The sequence below is a fragment of the Toxorhynchites rutilus genome, chromosome 3, assembly GCF_029784135.1.
Source record: "Toxorhynchites rutilus septentrionalis strain SRP chromosome 3, ASM2978413v1, whole genome shotgun sequence".
Classification (NCBI taxonomy): Eukaryota; Metazoa; Arthropoda; class Insecta; order Diptera; family Culicidae; genus Toxorhynchites; species Toxorhynchites rutilus.
In genome coordinates, this window is record NC_073746.1 from 217,734,205 (window position 1) to 217,751,028 (window position 16,824).

Consider the following 16,824-nt stretch of genomic DNA (forward strand, 5'->3'; position numbering starts at 1 on the left):
TCTTCCGCTGTTTCGAACGTTTTGCCCATTTAATGTTCGAAGAGAAACACACCCCGATTCTGTATTCCGAACGATTCGAAAATTTCGAACGACTTGAAAAATTTCATTCTGTATTCCGTTTGAATTGTATAACATCTTTCGTTCGACGCTACTCGAATGTCAAACCCTTTCTTTATTTCGTTCGAGTGGTAGTTTGCAGTCGAATTTCCCCCGATATTTTTTCACTGCGGATTGCTAATGTTTTAGTAAAGTAATGTTTTACATCGGTTGCTTTTAATTGATTTTTTTTAAAATAATTCTATTCAAAGGGATAAAACAAAAAACATAACAAAAACAAAGAAACAGTTTGAGCGGTTGGTGCAGCTTTTGGAGGAAAATCCCGACATCGCAAAAGGATTTATACGTGGTAACTCCGGACCATTTTGGAACGATTGTGCTGCTGATTTAGACAGTTTGGGACCACCCATTCGTGACGGGTATGGATGGAAAAAGGTATTTATTGAAACTATTCCGAAATAATGCATATGTATTTCACTTTTCATGTCCGGCAGGTGTGGGCGGATTTTAAATCAGCGTTGAAGCGCAAACTCTCTCACAACAAAAGAGAGCAAAAGGCAACTGGAGGAGGACCCAACAGAACGATACGTTTGTCTGAGCTAGAGGAGCAAGCAGTTCAGCTAACTGGACTGTTGGAAACCGTAGAAGGAATACCAGGTTGTTCTTCACAAGGAACACCTAAGGGAAAAAAACAACGAGGTTAAGGCAGATGTAAGTTGGGATTCCATTAGCGAGTCCGACGATGTGAATGATACGGCTTTTCCTCGCCGCTCACAAACAAAGAGACCTAGGCTATCTGCCCTCAATTTAGTTCAAATACAAATTGAACAACAACAGAAATTTCACTCGGAAATGCAATCGCTGTTGGGTACCTCAAACAAAAATCTCAATGATATGGTAAATTACCAACGCCAATTCGCCACAGAAATCAACTCAATAGACACTGGTCTCGAAGATATGTTGAAAGAACAAAATCGACATAACCGCGAAATAGAAAAAATCGCTCGAGAGAAGCTGGAGGTTAAAAAACGAATGTTAGAAATGCAAATAGAACATTTTTCCGAGCATTGAAATGTTGCATTATAAAAATAAACACAAAGACATTAGATCACTAAATCGTATTATTTTATTTATCGCATACAAAAAGTAATAATAGATGATAGTTGCTAATATTGCAGAGAACAATTAGTTTGTGTTTCGCCGTTTCGATGCATCTGCTCGAAATAGGTTCGTACAGGGCTTAATCGCCATATTAGAGCGTCGTGATTAGATCCGTGAAAGCTAGGATAAACGAAACGGATCCTCCACTGATCGTCACAAACCTATAATGCCAAAAAAAATTTAAATACATTTTTTTAATTTAATGCAGGCTGTACTTGTAATGAGAACGTTCAGACTGTAGAACCCCATTCGATTATAAAATAAATTTCGATTCTGATTAGGAAGAATTATTTTCATATGTGTTCCATCAACACACATGATTATTCCTGGAATTCCAGATTTCTCATAGAAATAAAGCTTGGCACGTCGCTGTTCATTTTCCGACATTTCCAATGATATTCATTTAGAACATAATCTTCGCTCCAGTATGTTCAACATTTCGGATAACGCCTTAGAAAATGTGGACTGTGCCATCGCAATATGGAAATCTTTTCCCGCTCCAAGCTGGTAATTTCCCTCAGCGAAGAATCTCAAACACGCCGCCAGCTTTACCTTAACATGAATATCACTTTTCTTTGTATTGGAAAAATCGTGTTCAATTTCCCCCAAAACGTATCGGAATGCCTCTTTATTTAAACGAAAGCTTTTAATGAATCTGCATAGTAGAGGAAAATCGATAATGAAAAATCTAAGAAATTCAGAGACAAATAAATTTTACTTACGCATCGTCTGAAAGCTCCATTAAATTACAGGATGTGCGCAGATTCCGTCGATTAAAACGAAGTATTTCGATTTCCTCATACACTGCCAATACCGACAATAAGGCGGAATCCATTTGGCTAATTTATTTTCTCACTTATTTTCTATTCACACCGAAGAACAATTCAAATAAATTTAAATTTCAGCACGCGGCACAACTGTCTTTTAGGTTTATTTTGCTTATTTTGCCATTCGACGACGTTGAGTTTTGGCGTTTGGTATTTGTGAGGGAAACATCGTGCAGTTTTGTATGATTTTGTTGATACAAATAATAGAGTATCAAACGAAAGGGTAATCTTCTCCAATGCTAATTATGTCAAAACATATAGGATAATTGCGTAAGGAGGCCATTTCTATGCTGAACAAAATTATGCATTCGTAATGAATATAAATTTTCGAAACAAAAATTATGAAAGAAAATTGAGTTCTCTGTATCAAAAATGTATTTTACGCTATAGTTTGACAAGTTGTCTATAAAGTAGTGGAATAAAAAGCGATTTATGATGGTTCCTAATATTAATATAAACTTTTCTTTTCATTTCGATTATATTGTATATGTAATCGAAGTGAAGGAATGGCAATGCATATTGCAACATATGGTAACAGTTTTCACTGCCACTTTTAAATTGAAAATAGTCTTTTGCCATAGTAATTTAAACAGTTCACAGTAATCCCACAAACAGAGCAATTGATTGCAGGTGGCAGCATCGGTGAGTTGTTAACGCGAACTGTTCGAATTTCTTTCGAACAGTTTGAAATAATTCGATCGAAATGAGCAATACGTTCGAAATAGGAAAAGCAAAATTATCAGCCCAATTCTGTATTCCGACGGATTTCCATTTCGTTCGAAATCGTTGTTTCGTTCGAGCTATAATTTCGCTTCACCTATTCCGAACGTTTTGCCCCTTTAATGTTCTAAGAGAAACAGATCGAACGAAATGTAAATACAACTCGAACGAAATACAGAATGGAATTTAATCAAGTCGTTCGAAATATTTCGAATCGATCGAAATACAGAATAGGGGTGTATAACTCGTTCGAGTTCGCAGTTTTGAACGAAATGCAAATCCGACGGAATGCAGAATAGGGGTGACAGATCGAACGAAATGCAAAAACAACTCGAACGGAATACAGAATGGTATTTTATCAAGTCGTTCGAAATATTTCGAATCGTATGATATTTATGTACGATTAGCTGCAGAGTAATTGATGAAAGTATGCGTTTCAGAGCGTAATATTGCTGAAGTGAAACTTTTTGAATTCAAAGACAATCAGCCCTATTCTGTATTCCGACGGATTTTCCGCGAGAAATTTGTGCTCCGCGAAGTTATAGCAAATGCTCCCACTTGAAAAGCCAACTCGAAAAAAAACATTCTTCAATCCAATTTCACTGGGCATATAGTGATTTATCTTGTTTACTCTGGGTCAGGTGTCATGTAACTGCGACGCGCAATCGAAATAGAGTTGTTCCCAGTTGGATAAAGTCAACGAAAATAGGATTTGTTTTATTGATTAAAAAATGCAGGTGCTCCGTCAAACGTTTTCGCTATAAAAAGTGCGAAACGCAAAAACAACTCGAACGGAATACAGAATGGAATTTAATCAAGTCATTCGAAATATTTCGAATCGATCGAAATACAGAATAGGAGTGAATATACCTAATGAGATTTTTTAAAACTTTTTTTGCGTTTTTTTCGAAACATTAGGCATTAGCACATCGTTTTATTAAGAAAAATGAAAATTGTCTGAAAATAACATGGAACACCATTAGAACATCGGTTCACGAGTGAGAAAAAAATCCGTGTCTACTATTGGACGTGACGGTAGGTTTATCTGATACTCTAGTGGAGAAGCGCACATCGACATGACTCTCAGATTTGGTCTTATGAGGTGGGAACGAGAAAATACACAACATAGAAGAGATATTACTATGAATTTCATAACTAACATGTTAGAGTTTTTATTATTGATAAATGTTAATGATTGAACATTCAAGTCATCTCGACTTGTGAATTCAGAAATATATTGTTTTGAACTGTACGCTTCAAACTCAACAAAATCACACTGGATGAAAAGAAGGAAGTTTTTGATATTGGTTATTTTGCCCTAAAAAAAAGCATGAGATTGAACGACTGATTGGAGAAGTTCTATAAAAATAAAATGAAAAAGAAGAAACATGTTCATAACGGAGCATTATGCTCGAGTCCATACCTCGCAACCACAGTAAATTTAACAAATTGTTCTTCCTTCCTAACTGAAGCGCATATTCATGCTCAAATCCGTTGTCTTCGGTACAATCCTTTCACTATCGATACCCGGTCCATCGGTACTTACAACTCCAAGACTGCTATACATCATTGATTTACCTTGCAATGTGTGAATTTGCTTTTGCACCTTCATATCATACTTTGGTCCGAAATTCTGTTGAACAGTTGTAATGTGATTCAGCAACGTTTGAGCTGCAAATGGCATTAACTCATTCGAGCTCATCTGACCAATATTCTGCTGATTTAAAATCGGCGTTATCATCCCTTGTTGTGGTTGCTGCTGCTGCTGCTGTTGTTGTTGTTGCTGATTGCGCATTATGTTTCCGATTACAGCAGAAAAACTATCTCGATCTTGACTCGATGATGCCTGGCCAATACGGGACAACATATCAGCGAACGTTACTAATTGCGGCTGTCGGAACGTTTGCATTCCATTCCCAGACATGATGTCGAAAGAACTGCCATGAATTTGACCTGAAGATGACGTGGTTATGAGGGAGCGCAAATCTCCGTTGGTTTGAATATTATTACGCACATTATTCCAACGAGATCTTGGATTAAAACTTCCAACCATCTTCGGATTTTTGCCGTATTGATTTCTGAAACTATAAATAATGAACATTATTAAACTATACACAATCAAACCAACGGAAACGTACTTGTTGCGATTGTTCCATTTCCGCTGATTGAAGCGGTTGTTGATGTGGTTGATACGAAAACCGTTGTTATTATTTGCATTCGTAAACGGAAAACGATCAGACCTGCCGCCCGTTTGATTATCTCGCTGCAGTCTCCATTGCTGTGAAGGTATGCGAAGGCCCCGCTTCTGCTCCTCAGTAATAAACCTACCCGGAAAATTAGGTACAACCTTTACGTCTTCAATCATCTCAAGCGGGCTCTTATGCCGTATCAGTGGTGGTGGCGTATCACCCATAACTTCTACGTCCATTTCGTTCTGGATGTTGACAGACAGTGTATCATCGTCGTCGTCATTGTCATCTTGATCAGAACGTAATTGTCGTTTGAAACGACTTGTATTCTCCGGCTCAGAGCATACATTAGCGACAATATTTTTTTTGGCAATGTATTCATCTGGATTTACAAATTATAAAGAGTATTGGGATAAAAAGTACTTTTTCACTTACCTAAGGATAAATTCAATGCCTGCTGCAATTTTGAACTCATGTTGGATACAAAGCAAAACAATCAAACAAGATATCTCAAAATTTCTTTTTATAAATTCGTTTCTACTTTTCTCAATATCAAACTCTTGAAGAGAACAAACGTGACTTTAACCAGCGTAAATTGCAAATCCGTTATGCCGCTGCCAACTTTCGAGAATAGAGAAAATCCGCGATGACAAATGTGTTGACCAGGGATGCCAGGTAATTTTTTCAAATATCTTCACATGGTACGAAAAAATGTCTTCAAATGTATTTACAATCATATCGAAGGAAACTAAAATTCATAACTTACTTTTGAACAAAGAAATCAAAAATATCAATTATTCAATGTTTATTCTAATTGGTATTATTATATGGCTCATTTTATTAAACTTATCTTGAGGTTTTGAAGTTTATTTCAATAAATGTGAACAAAGAATATATTGCGCAACTGCGAATTGAATTTTATGAGTTTGGAAATGATAACTGGCTTGATAAAGTGCGGTACACGTACAGCGTCACCGTCACCTTCCCGTCAACTATTCTCTTGAACTTATTTCGCCGACGTCAAGTTGCCGGTGATGGTGTATGTGAATGCTACATGAATGCTATGTGAATGCTATACGATTTCCATGGGAGAATAATTGACATTTCATTCCTTTACGTTGACTTCACGGTGACTGGACGTTGTATGTGTAGCGCACTTAAACCATTTTTTTATTTCAGCTTTGAAGTTTTGGTTGTAACTCAAACCATACCCATAAAACTAATTATGGAAACGGTGTGTAACCGGAAAATCTTCGATTTTCGAAGTGGTCGTTTGAATGATCTAGGTTAATCCTAAGTGGTGCGGACTCAATCCACTTCATTTTCATGCATTTTTTCAAGCGATTTCTATTTGATAAATTCTCAGACCAGAGATGCCTGATTTACAGATATGTTTCACGCCTAAACATTTCAGAAACGCTTAAATATATGCAATTTTCAACACATGTTCGTTTGTTTTGATCAGTATTTGTTTTACGGTGCTGCCAGAATAGTCTATACAAGGTAAGTGTTCATCCAGTATAATTTATATTAATCATGTTATAATTTACAATGCAGAACATACTTCCTGCGCATATTGCAGTGGCTGAAAATGAGTGGAATCACCCAATCATCACCAGTTTGAACCAACTCGTTGAACCAATGAAAGCGAAAGTAAACATTGCTCGAGGTATTTGTGGAGGCAGTTCACATAGAATCCCGGTTAAGGAAAAGTGGGAGGAATTCAGTGAGGAGCTTAATGCACTGAGACCATCAATGCGTCTTGGTTCAGAATGGCAGAAAGCAAATTTTTCTTCTACGATACATATAACTTCATAAGTTAATTTTATCATATTGTTTGAATTACTATCAACCGAATTTCCTACCTAAAAATTGCTTATTTATTATTGCTAGCGTACATTAGTACTTGTTACTTTTGTCAGCAATTTACCAGCATTATACCAAACTTTCTATACCATATGCTAAAGCTGAAATGTCTTGCAAAACAATAATGATTTCTTTTAAATTTTTAAAGATTTGGATTGACATGAGGTGAAGGGTAAAGAAAACACTAGCACACAACAAGCGAGAATTTAGGGTCACAGGTGGTGACCCAATACAATAAAGCTATTGACGCCGCTACAACAAGAAATCGACGCTAAAAGAGAATTACATACAAAAAAAAATTGTTTTGCTGACCCAATACAATAAAGCTATTGACGCCGCTACAACAATAAATCGACGCTAAAAGAGAATTACATCCAAAAAAATAGTTTTGCTAAAAAAGTGGAATTCATTTGTGACTCCTTACGAAATTCCATAGATTGCAGTTGATAAAATATATGAAAAAAAACATTTTCTAATAATTGTATTTTTTGTAAAGGAAATTGTTCCATGATGTCGTTTTTATGACACATCCATGCATGTATTACATCTATTAAGCTTCATTCGTTGAGGCAATATCTGTTTTCTCCAAAACATAACCATATTAACACTTTTGGAAATATAGATATTTATAATTTCCATAGCAGATGTCTCATATAAAATTTGGCATCCTTTCTATAGTGCTTTGTAAATCATTTCAAACTCGTTTCAAAATATTTCAGCACCGCCACTGACATTCGAGCAAAGTCACGAATCGAGCTGTTTTCCTCGATTTCTATAATTCCAGATTATACTCGGTGTGATAGTGATAGTGATTGTATCGAATCCTCGATTCGATTTCTATAATAGGGCCCAATATTTGAAAAATAGTGAAAGGTTGCCCGAATACGAGTGAAAATGTTCGCGTAAACTTTTATCGTATACCCTCGCAAACGTTTTTACAGATGCACTGGGTCGATTTTTGCGGAGACGACAAACTAGTTGCGAATAAGGGTCTCCGTATCTGTGGAGTAAGTACGATGTTTGAATTATTGAAAACCAACCCAGTAAACATTAAATCGCATAACAAGCGTATATATAACATCATATGCCCTAAAATTTGGTTGGCATATAATGCGCCTAACTGGCATAGCATGTAAAAGTGGAGGCCATATACATACATGGCAAATGCTTACCGAATTTGTTTGGATGAATATGCAACTTTGACCGGCTATAATAGCGATTATGTTGGAATTGAATTGCGATCTAATATGAATATATTCATGAATTGTCAAAGCACCAAATATGACTTTCGCCATACTCCTATACGATTTATTACAGACATAGAAAAAAACAAATGGCGCAAAATATTTTCGTGAAATGTTTATTACAACCTCACGAATCGCCATTTTTATATATGTTTGATTGACTTGTGTTGGGAGTGGAATATGAATGTTTGAAATGCCACAGATTGATGTTTGGTGAAAACTGCTCCGATGTGGGTTCGAACTCCGGACGTCTGGATTATCATCCCCCAGTGTATATGACCGGCCTACGTGGAGTACGCCATTTTGCCTCGGTGCGCGGAAATGTATCTTACCTCTTGTGTGGCTGGAACAAGAAAGAGAGCTGAATGTTGTGTGTGTCGTGCAAGGAAAGTGAAGTGGAAGGTAAAACGTAATGTCAGAATTGCCGTTCGGACGTATCCCGTGACTTTGAATTTATTTACATAGATGTTATCCAAACAACACTAAACATTGACTACAGTTTCGCCGGTACGATTGATTGCCGTTATGAACCAGCACAAAAAACAAAGCTGCGAATTATGCGCCAGTGGCGGTACCACGATCAAAGCATTCCCTGAATAAATCATATCACATTAGCCGAGCCAGCTGGCGGAAGCATATGCATAAAGGTTACTAGGTTACTATTTTCAACGACAACTGTTTATTTATTATACAGCTTCAAATACCTTCGACGAAATCAAATGTAACCATACCAACGTAAGTAATAACATAAACAAATCCAAACTTTTCGTCTTGCCATTCCTCATACGTCTTTTCTAAATAATGTAAATTACGAGCCACCTGTTAACTCCACCATCTTGGTGTCGTGCTCAGATGAGCTGTCAGCCCGAGGTGCAAGGTTGCTATAATCGAGGTATATACGAATGGTGGGATGAACGAGTGTGGCGAGATATTTATAGCTGACAGTGTTGCCAATATGCATTCTAGCGTCCACACATCCTCCCCCCTCTCTAAAAAAACGGAACCTGAGGAATAAATGAAAGATTTTTTCTTCAGTTTTATTTTTATTTTCGAAATTTCATGCCGTCCTCCTATGAAGCAGCATTATATGATCATCCGTTTTCTTCTCATTCTTGTACAACATTAACGTAATCTTTTAAATTTGCCGGTTTCCGTCTGCTACGTGTTGGTCGCTGTGATTCGTTACCTTTTGAAGTGTCTTCCTGAGCTGCGGCTTGTACTTTGGTGGAGTCCCTATCGCTGTCTCTATTGTTGCTGATCGGTGTTTGGGAATCCCGCCACTGATGAACTTTTTTTGCCTGTGACACGTGCCTTCGCATCACGTGACCGTTCTCATCGCTCAGGTCAAGCATACCGTTACGCTCTTCCATCACGGTATATCTGTGAGGGTCGAACCGCGATTCTGCTTTCGCTCGATTTTGTCGTTCAATGATAACCGTATCTCCAGGCTCCACAAACGAGCCCCTCGTCTTGTATCTTCCCGCTTTTTGGATTGTAATTTTGATTGCTTGTCTTTCTCATTGAGTAAATCGTCATCAAATGAAGCTTTCCCGCGACGCAGAAGGGGCAGCCCACGCTTGATTTTTCTCCCCGTCTTCTTCTGGTGGTACCCCTGTAACAGAGTGCGCAGCGGCGTTGTAAGCATGAATAGCTGCTTTCAACTCCTCTCTATAATTTGCCCCGGTTGAAGCTGCTGCTGTCATTGCCTTATTAATCAGTTTCATACAGCTCTCTGCAAGGCCATTTTGTTGGGGATACAACGGTGTGGAGAAAATGGTGTTGATACCGCGTTCACGGCAATACTGCTTATATTCAACACCATACCATACGCGTTCTCGCAATATACTTTTGAACTTGGCCGTTGCTGGATGCCCCTCATGAGCGATCTCTAGTGTCTTCTGACGTAGGATCTATGGTATGACGGCAAGGCCAGCTTTAATCAGAATACCTCCGCTTACAGTAAAATCATCTGCAAGCATTTCAAACCTCTTCAATTCTTTAGGCCAATACCCCGTTTCAAGTGCGTCTACCACCTTCTTAAGCTGTACATCATCCACTGTAGCAAGTCTTATCTCTTCCTCCGTTAAGAATCTAACCTGATTCACTTCAAGTGCTGCGATTTCCCATGGGCTTGTACCTTCTTCAAAGGGAGCATCATTGCCGACATAAAGTCTTGACGATGAATCAGCGATGTTTTCTTTCCCCCGCACGTATTCAACATCAAAACTATATGGGGTAAGCCTGAGAGCCTAACCATCCGCCCGATTTAGAGCACGCTTTGAGTCCTCTCGCAGTCGGTTTAGAATAAACGTGAAACCCTGCGCATCGGTTCGAAGCGTGAAATGTCTTCCCAACAAGAAATAGGCGAAATATTCCACTGCCCACACTGCTGCCAAAGCTTCCCGCTGGATTTGTGGATACTTTTTTTCAGTCATGGTTAAGGCTTTCGATGCGAAACTTATAACACGCGGAGGTTTTCTGCCATCGTCTTGTACTAAGACAGCACCAAGGGCATGTGGTGAAGCGTCCGTGTATAAAATAGTTTTCTCCGTGCTCGAGAAATATCCAAGAGATACTGTGCATTGGGCGATTTGGTTTTTCAAATGTTCGAACGCTTTTGTCTGCTCATCGCTCCAGGTCCAAATATTACAACTTGTAAGTTCCCATAACGGTCTCGTGATGTTGGCAAACCCCTGAATGTAAGGGCTTAGGAAAGAAGCAAACCCCAGGAAGCTTCGGAGCTCAGATATGGTGTTCGGTTGCCTGAATCTCTCGATATGTCTAACTTTCGCCTCATCAATGTTAAAACCATTTTTGTCTAGCTCGTGACCAAGAAACTTAATTCGGGTTCGATCATATTCGCATTTGTCGCTATTCACTGTTAAATTGTTCTCTTTTAGGATCATCAGAACTTGGGCTGTGGTTTTGCGAAGTTCTTCGAGAGTTTTCGCGAAAATAAGTATATCATCTATATACACGATTATATTCTTTACACTTTCGAGAATTCTTGACATTTCGCGTTGGAAAATTTCGGGTGCACAGTTGACCCCGAACATTAAACGAGTAAATCGGAACATACCATTTTCTGACATGAATGTTGTTAGATCCCTTGAAGACTCGTGTAGCTCCAAATGGTAGAAAGCATTCGTCAAATCGAGCTTCGAGAAGTAATTGGCTCCATAAAGTTTAACTTTCATCTCGTCAAGTAACGGTAAGCGATAATACTCGCGTTTAATTGCTCGATTTTGCGCTCGCATGTTTACTACCAAACGAAAATCTCCTTTACCTTTGGCTACCACCGACATGCTCCATTCTGGAGCTGTTGTCACACGCTCTATGATGCCCCGATTTTCCATTTCTGTGAGCCTGGCTTTCGCACTTTCTCTATAAGCCGCCGGAACGTTGAAGTACGCATTCTTAGTTGGAGCGATGGCCTTATCAACACTAAATTTCACTTGAACCCCTGGTACTTTAGGAAACGTGGATAACTGTTCCGATGTCTCACAGTTGTTGACGGCTATACCAACCTTCAGTAGCTTCAAATCACTCGCTGTGGACCGACCCAATAGCGAACGGCTACCTTTGTCAATGACTAAGAACTCAGCATTAACCAACGGCTTGTGACACCCCACTACTTCTACCTCAGCTGTGAATGCATGTGTCACGGAAATGGGTTTAATTGAAGCATAAGAATGCACGGCACTATCGTTGGGTAGTTGAATTGGCTCTAGCTTGGCTGTTCCCACATGAAATTCATGTTCCAACCGTTTCCAATCATCTCCGCCAATAGTATTGACATCCGCCCCTAAAATCTATCAGGAAACGAATGGGATTCGAAGAACCTACCCGACAATCGATTAGTGCGTCCGATTGAGAAATCGTATTTATTTCCTGGAAATGAGCCCAATAAAAAAACTATTTTCAGAGTCTGGGGATACAAACAATTTATATTCCATTTAAAGTGAGAAAACGTAAGTTATGTTAACAAGATTTGAAACAGAGAAAAAAAAGAAACACTGTCTTCATTCATTCGTTTACCTTCATGTTTTCTTCTCGTGGCTGACTTCGATCAACTTGGACGTTGTTAGCAGCTTTATTCCAACACACGACTGCAAAGTGTCCCCGTTTGCCACAATTATTACAGTTATTGTTTATTGCAGTGCAAGATCCGAATTTGTGAAACGGCTTGTCACATTTTGAGCATCTTGAGCGGCGTCCCGGACCGCGATATCTATTGTCATGACCATCTCTTTTTTTCCGTTGATTTCCATCTTTGTTAGGTATTTCATGTTTCCGCTTCCACTGTTGCTGGTCGTAAGCTCTCTGCCTATTTCGAGTAACCGCAAACGCTTGCGATGAATCGGGTTGCATCGTTTCTGCTGTATAAGCTTCTTCGCGGGTTGCAGATTGTACTATGAACGTAGTTTCGTAGCCAAAAGTTCTCGCTGTTTTCGCCAAATCTTTATTCCTCATCCCTTTCAACAATTGGGCACGCACGAATCGATTCTGGTCATCCCTACTATATCCACATAGGCGAACCTTTTCCATTAGGCGAGCTTGGAAAGCCAGAGTCGGTTCATCCATGTATTGCTTTAAGTTGGTAAACGCCTCGTGCTCTGCCGTTACATCCACCATTGACCGCAAGTAATCCTCTACGTTCTTCACGAAAACGGCGTAACAGTTAGGTTCATTCAAGCTCGGGCGAAGCCTAGCAGCCAGGATGATTCCTTGCAGCTTTTCTCCCATCGAAATAAACAAGCCCTGGGCGAGCTTTACCGGATCGTTGATGTTTCCGAGGGACATGGCGATTTCAAAACGGTCCACAAATCGATGCCAATGTTCCCACATTTTATTGGCCGGAATATTGTTGGGGAACGGTTGAATGTTCTCCCAGCGAATATTACTCGAGCTGGACGATGGTCCTGGAACCACACTACCAATGCTCCAGCTATGATCAACTTCGCCAGGTGGTTTATTGGGTCCATTTATCGACTGGTTCGAATCCAAAGCTTTCACAAGTTGGTTTAGAGTGGCTTCCATCTGCTTCATCCGCTCGTAGTATTCGCGATTTTCGTTCCGCATCGCCGATAGCTCCACTCCCTGATGTGCACTTAATCTTTCGTCGTCTCCGGTTTCAGAAGTGGATTCATCGCTTCCATTAAGCTCGCTTCCGCAGGTTTCATTTTCACCAAATCCAACCTCGTGCAGTTGTTTTTCCCTTCCTTCGTAATCCGATGCGCTCGATGGAACCTCATCGAGTTTTTCCGAGTCACTCTGGAACTCTGGGGCACGAACATACCTTCCTCCAGTAAACATTTTGATTTGTTTTGTTTTTTTTTTCCAATATCTGAAACAATGTACCAAAGCAAAAAAAAAAATAGCAAATTCTTTTTTGATTGATTTCTTGGGTAGCTGCCCTACTAGTGGGAATTCTTCATAAATGGTTATTGTTTTTATAATTCCCATTTATCTCGATGCATTTACAAATGAAATCAAATTCTCGATTATCACGAGCTTCTCAATCAAATGTGGCACGGTCGTCACGATTCGTTTTAAATTGAACATAACGCGGTCGTCTCGATCCGGTTTATTCCGCTTTTAACAGTACCTAGCGCGGTCGTCGCGATCCGCTTTTTAATCAACACGATTCCGAACCTTTCCACAAACCCGATAATATAAAAAGAGTACATTACTTCACACTTGTGTGGCGCCATAAGCTATAATGACTTTGCCGATATCGCCTGTTCACCTCACCTTGTATGCATATACTAGATGCAGATACACACGCACGTTACCCACATCCAGTCATATAGCAACAAGCATCACCACTATCAACATACCAACTGTAACGGAAGAGTGATTCGGCTTCTCAGAGCGCGTTGTGATCGTCGGTAATAAATGTCACACAGCACTTTCCCTTAATTTAACAAAAAGACGAGAAAAAAAAACACTCATGTTCAACTTTTTTTTCAACTATCGGCGATATTACAATCACAAAGTGTAACCTGCACGACAGCCATGTTTTTTTTTCCACTTCCATGCATTTGTCTTTTTCGATATACAGTTGAATTTCACTCGTTGGGCTATCTTTAGTTGGGCTTCGATTTAGTTGGGCTCCCGTTCGTTGGGCTATAGCCCAACTAAATCGAAGACAAACGTCAATTCTTACAACGTAAAATTTTTTTCGAGGGGCTCGTGGATGGTGTTTTTAGGTTTAAAATAAATTTTAAATGAATCATTGAAATAAATAAAATCGATTATTATTCAACAAAAACAATATTTATTTTAAAAGTTTCAAACAAAATTAAACAAACCACGTAAATTCATTTTCAACAAAATGGTAGAGATCTTCAACATGCTCGTTTTAGCCATTCAACTTCAGTGATTTTCGAACGTAGCGCGTTCAAACGGCATACTTCTGCAACATCATGCTTCATATAGCGAACTAGGCAATCAATTGACTTGATTGCATCGCCAAAATCAGGATCTCCGGTACTAGTAATGGAAGTATCAAACGAATTACTTCCATCTTCTGTGTCTACCAACCATTCTTCTTGCATTTCAGGTTGATCTTTCTTGAGAACTGATGACAAAATCTCGTCATCAGAGAACACTTCACTGGTTACCCAATCTGGATTATGATCAGCATCATACACCTGATCTTTGATCCACAGATCAATATCTTGCTCAGATGTTTTTGTTCCTGCCAAACTGTCAATCCTGGACACAAGCGCTTTGAAGTCATCATCGGCCGCTTTCGAGTCTACATTAACAGCATCCTCCGGCAAACCATCGATCAATTTCTTCCACGAATTACGTATAGTTTTGTCAGATATCTCCTCCCAAGAGGTTGCCAACCACGAAATACACTGTTGAAGATTAATCTTCTTCAATCGTTCTCCGAAACTAAAGAGGAAAGTACATAAATAAAACCTCAATTAGAATTTGAATTTAAATTTTGAAAAAGCACAGACGAAAAACTATCGTGCGCATAGTTTTGTGTTTATATTTGGAATTAATTACAAAAATTTAATGTTTAATATTTGGAAATTTACCTTAAGTGTTCGTTTTCCAGAATTAATGCGAGCATCAGTTTTCTTTTATACTTTCGCTTGATTGCATTGATGACCGCTTGGTCCATCGGCTGGCATTCAGCAGTTACATTTGGTGGGAGGTAGATCACTTGAATCAGTCCATCGTCACTCTGTAGAGATTCGTCAACGTCATAATGACTGGTGCAATTATCAAGAACCAGCAATGCCTTTGGCTCCAATCCTCTCTCGGCCGAAAATTTTCGAACAGCGGGGACAAACTCTTCGTGGAACCATTGACGGAACAACAGTCTGGTCATCCAAGCCTTTTTGGAATAATTATATTTTAGGGAACCATCTATGTTGGAGCAAGGCATAAACGTATACCTTGTCTTGTTTTGCTTCCGTCCGCTTGCCACGGTCTCATCACAGGTAACGACAGAGCGTGTGGCTAGGAGCTTGATGAACAAGGCAGATTCATCTGCATTAAAGACTTGGGATAGTGATAGCTGCATTTCCTGAATCTTCTTCTGTAGAACCTTCTTGAAATTTAAGTACGCTTCAACGTTTACCGATGCCTTTTCTCCTGTTACGGCTTTCACGCGCAATCCAAACCGCTGCTTAAAACGATGCATCCAGCCATCCGAAGCAGAAAAACCGTGCACCGCATAGAGCCCCCGGTCCTGGAAAATCATAAACAGCAGCTCCGCCTTTGCTTTAAGAATATCCACTGTCAACAAAATGTTGAACTGCCGCTGCTGTAAAATCCAGATGTAAAGAGCTTCTTCCAGCAAAGGGAACGTCTGCTCTTTCAATGTTTTTCGATTATTTACACCATATTCCTTGAACTTGTCCACCGCCTCACGAATTGCTTCTTTCTTTTGGATTATTCTCGTGACCGTAGAAGATCCTACGCCGTACTTCTTCCCAAGAAAGTCATGCGTACCACCTCCTGCTTCAAAATCTTCAATTATGCGAACCTTCTCCACCAGCGTCAGGAAATTGCTCCTCCGTTTCCGGTTAACGTTCGTACTGGATCCTTGCAAACCATCCATTTTGAGCCTGGCGATCGAAATGAACGTATATTAAATCTACGCTAATTTTAATATCAAACTTCATTAAGAACTTACCAATTAATCCAACCTAGAACGAAACTCAACCACGAATGAAATAAACGTCAGTGGTGTGAAAACTTTTCTGCGTTTCCCATAACAACAAACAATCGGTGTGACCCTCGATCGATTTTCGACTTTGACAGTTCAGCCCAACGAGTGAAAGTCTTTCACAAATTGGGCTAAGAGCTTAGTGCAACGAGTGAAATTCGACTGTATATTTACGTTTTTCGTTTTAACACCACGCTAAAATAATAACACAAATAGCCGTGCTGCAGGGAATTCCTGCTCCTGGCAGGATCGCCAATGTATATGACCGGCCTACGTGGAGTACGCCATTTTGCCTCGGTGCGCGGAAATGTATCTTACCTCTTGTGTGGCTGGAACAAGAAAGAGAGCTGAATGTTGTGTGTGTCGTGCTCAGATGAGCTGTCAGCCCGAGGTGCAAGGTTGCTATGATCGAGGTATATACGAATGGTGGGATGAACGAGTGTGGCGAGATATTTATAGCTGACAGTGTTGCCAATATGCATTCTAGCGTCCACACACCCAGCTATCTCGCGCGGCTATCTGAAATTTAATTCAACAGCGGTTAAAACTTTCGAGTGCATCAGCAT

At 39.6% G+C, this 16,824-nt stretch overlaps 3 protein-coding genes across 4 annotated transcripts; all 3 read right to left on the reverse strand.

The window, feature by feature from the left end:
• Positions 1 to 3,912: 3,912 nt before the first annotated feature.
• LOC129776862 (putative mediator of RNA polymerase II transcription subunit 15) lies at positions 3,913 to 5,564 on the reverse strand. Of its 2 annotated transcripts, XM_055782752.1 has the most exons (4): positions 5,390 to 5,564; positions 4,904 to 5,336; positions 4,189 to 4,849; positions 3,913 to 4,083 (listed from the first exon to the last, which is right to left on the reverse strand). In XM_055782752.1, exons 1-3 carry the CDS (start codon positions 5,427 to 5,429, stop codon positions 4,228 to 4,230), a joined length of 1,095 nt encoding a protein of 364 aa, XP_055638727.1. In that variant the 5' UTR covers positions 5,430 to 5,564; the 3' UTR covers positions 3,913 to 4,083; positions 4,189 to 4,227. The 2 variants fall into 2 exon arrangements, with proteins under 2 accessions (XP_055638727.1, XP_055638726.1); XM_055782751.1 differs by having other exon boundaries at positions 3,913 to 4,849.
• A 4,035-nt stretch (positions 5,565 to 9,599) lies between these two features.
• LOC129773935 (uncharacterized protein K02A2.6-like) lies at positions 9,600 to 13,380 on the reverse strand. Its single transcript, XM_055777610.1, has 4 exons — positions 12,103 to 13,380; positions 10,319 to 11,876; positions 10,023 to 10,261; positions 9,600 to 9,974 (listed from the first exon to the last, which is right to left on the reverse strand). The coding sequence occupies exons 1-4, from the start codon at positions 13,378 to 13,380 to the stop codon at positions 9,600 to 9,602; spliced, it is 3,450 nt and encodes a 1,149-aa protein (XP_055633585.1).
• A 1,003-nt stretch (positions 13,381 to 14,383) lies between these two features.
• LOC129777163 (jerky protein homolog-like) lies at positions 14,384 to 16,607 on the reverse strand. Its single transcript, XM_055783254.1, has 3 exons — positions 16,226 to 16,607; positions 15,120 to 16,157; positions 14,384 to 14,970 (listed from the first exon to the last, which is right to left on the reverse strand). The coding sequence occupies exons 2-3, from the start codon at positions 16,148 to 16,150 to the stop codon at positions 14,415 to 14,417; spliced, it is 1,587 nt and encodes a 528-aa protein (XP_055639229.1). The 5' UTR covers positions 16,151 to 16,157; positions 16,226 to 16,607; the 3' UTR covers positions 14,384 to 14,414.
• Between the last annotated feature and the right edge of the window lie 217 nt (positions 16,608 to 16,824).